Source organism: Silene latifolia, unplaced genomic scaffold (assembly GCF_048544455.1).
Source record: "Silene latifolia isolate original U9 population unplaced genomic scaffold, ASM4854445v1 scaffold_218, whole genome shotgun sequence".
In the NCBI taxonomy this organism is placed as follows: domain Eukaryota; kingdom Viridiplantae; phylum Streptophyta; class Magnoliopsida; order Caryophyllales; family Caryophyllaceae; genus Silene; species Silene latifolia.
Window position 1 is genome coordinate 78,314 of NW_027413173.1, and position 2,610 is coordinate 80,923.

Sequence of the window (2,610 nt, forward strand, 5' to 3'; positions counted from 1 at the left end):
CTCTAGCACGACTATAAGTTTCTACGTCTGTGCCACTTCTGCGTTCGTGGCATACTCCAGAGCTTTGCTTCAAATTATGTTGCGGGCACGCACCGAATCCCCTCCATCTATCACCTCTTGGGCGACATCTAGGAAACTATCTTTAGTTCTGGCTAGTGATACACCTGTATCAATAGATGCGCGAAATTCCTTACGTGAAATTCGCCTTTTACTTCACATACATCGAAATTGGTCTGTTAGCCTGGCTACCGGATGACCAACGATCTTGGTACTTACCTACACTTGTAGTCTTACGTTTTTAATTTAATATATGATTTTACTATTGTCGGAAAAAAAAAAAAAAAAAAAAAAAACTTTATTACTTAACAAGCGCACCAAAGAGAAAAATTGGATAAAAGTGTTCAAGACATCGTTATGAAAGATATCTGGATGATTCTTTTATCAATATTGTTCTTCTTTCCTCAATTGTACAACACATGTTTTTGAAGCCCTTGGAAACATCAACAATTTCTTGTTTGCTTGTAATTCTTGCTTCTTCGAAAAATTCTCCAAGACTTTATATAAGATCAATCGCTTCAATATTCGGGCATTTTTAAGTAAATACTTCAGAATTACTAGCTCAGTCGTTGTACCATTGAAACTGCAGGCTTCAATCACCTTGACACGAGATGAAAAAGGGATCAATGCAATGTTTGAAGGCCACTTCTCTGCCCTTGAGTACACATCAACAAGTCCCTAGTAGATAGAAAACATCGGTAAGGCTGTAGAAAATAGTGCAGGCGAAATGTTAAAAGAATACAGCATATTGGTAAGGTACAACCAATCTAAACTAACCTGATAAAAAATGAGCGTTTCAAGCCGAGGTAAGTTGGCTAGCCAGTAAGTTACATATTTCCAAGTATCATATGTACAAAGACCTAGGTACAACTTTACCAGGTTTGGATACAAAGGGATCTGATCATCTTCAGTACGGGTAAGAAACTTCAATCAAAGAAAACCGCATATTAGTTTGCGCAAAAAGTAGATAGCGCCCGCCTGTTGCGAGGTAAGAGATCGGGTATAAGCTGCCTTGCCCAACTACTCTTCTAATACTTCATGATACAAGTATTAAGAGTGTAGTGAGCCACTTTACGGCAAAATGTAGAACGCACATGGAAAAAAAAAGATGGACGCATAGGCTGTACCTGTATAGCATCACCACGCAAATATAGTTCTTTGACATGGTAGACAGCTTTAATAAGTGCGAGGCCAAGTTGAATTAAATCAGAATTGTCAGTGAAGGAGAATTCTAAGTTTGCCTCCACAAGACGGTCTGCACTCTTCAGTGACAAAGCTACATCTACATCTTCAGTGGAGTAGTACTGTAAGTAAACTAAATTTGGGGCATCAACCTCAAATCGATCCTTACAGTAAATTATTGTCAAATGTTTAACCGATTGTGAGGAGAGGCAAACATGACGATCAGAGTCCACATGCCATTCACATTGGTCAACAATTAGTTCTTGCAGCAATGAACAAGTAGAGACAAACTTGCCCAATGAATCTCTATCTGAAAAATTTTTACTGGTGAGACGAAGGATTTTTAAGCTTGGCAGGTGGATCGAGTTGGGAACTCGAAAACCTTTTATACAACATATTTTCAATTCGACTATTGTCTGGCAAACAAAGAGGCAATGAGGCAGCGCATTGAACTGTCCTCTGAAAGAAAGATTGAGCTGTTCAACTCGTTTCAATAATGCAACACTAACCCATGCATGAAGATGCGTATCATCATAAGTGTGTTCACCACAATTCAAATGGAATTTCTTGATGGGCGATACCTTGTGCAACAACAGGACCCCTATTCACAAACTTCTTAAATTTCTTTTTCTGGGATTTAATCTCGTTTTCACGATAGACGTGTGGTAAATCAAAAGAGAGACAATTTGTCAGCATATGGAGGCACCTCCATTGAGTCGATAAAATGCTCGTGCTAACAGCGTTTTTTGTTGGTAGAAATGAGAGCAGATGCCCGAGTAAGTCATCAGGTAAACTGCTGATCTTATCCGTATTTTCTTGATCTTCAACTTCTGAAAGCTTACCACATTTCAGGGGTCGACTCATGACTTCACTAATCACTACCTGTTATCAAGCTTCTCTCAATAAGACCACCTGATGACAGATTACGGAACACAATTTTTAACAAGCAAGGAATTAAATCATAGAAGTGTATGAAATTGCAGAGACCTAAATGTCCTAGAATATATCTTATATAAGTAATGTTTAGCGACACATATATAAAGCAGAGCCTTTCAAAGGATATCGGATATCCTTTATATTTCATCATGCTTAGTAAATTTGTAGTATCAATCACCACACTACTTTTAAAACAAGTCATTATGTTGATTCATTTTCTGCAAGCATCTCTCTTTTACAACATGGAGGGACTTGGCTGCTTAAACTAGTCCGACCGGCTCTGAAACCTAAAAATGACCCGAATTGCACAACACATATATAACAAGACTCCAAGTAACCAACACAATCAGAATGGCTCGAGTTTTGGTCAACCATAAATTAAGCTGACTGAAACCACCTGACTCATAATTGGCGTGGCCTGAAATGACCTAAATG

General features: G+C 38.4%; 1 protein-coding gene across 1 annotated transcript; it reads right to left on the reverse strand.

Moving 5' to 3' along the window:
- Nucleotides 1–338: 338 nt before the first annotated feature.
- On the reverse strand, nucleotides 339–2,103 carry LOC141638855 (F-box/LRR-repeat protein At2g42720-like). Its single transcript, XM_074448047.1, has 4 exons — nucleotides 1,978–2,103; nucleotides 1,185–1,820; nucleotides 835–981; nucleotides 339–735 (listed from the first exon to the last, which is right to left on the reverse strand). The coding sequence occupies exons 1-4, from the start codon at nucleotides 2,101–2,103 to the stop codon at nucleotides 442–444; spliced, it is 1,203 nt and encodes a 400-aa protein (XP_074304148.1). The 3' UTR covers nucleotides 339–441.
- Nucleotides 2,104–2,610: the final 507 nt, after the last annotated feature.

Coding starts and splice junctions, on each gene's coding strand:
- LOC141638855 (XM_074448047.1), bottom strand. CDS start 2,103: ATGAGTCGACCCCTGAAATGTGGTAAGCTTTCAGAAGTTGAAGATCAA. Junction 1,821..1,977: donor TTCTACCAACAAAAAACGCT/GTTAGCACGAGC, acceptor TTGTTGCACAAG/GTATCGCCCATCAAGAAATT. Junction 736..834: donor AAACGCTCATTTTTTATCAG/GTTAGTTTAGAT, acceptor TCTATCTACTAG/GGACTTGTTGATGTGTACTC.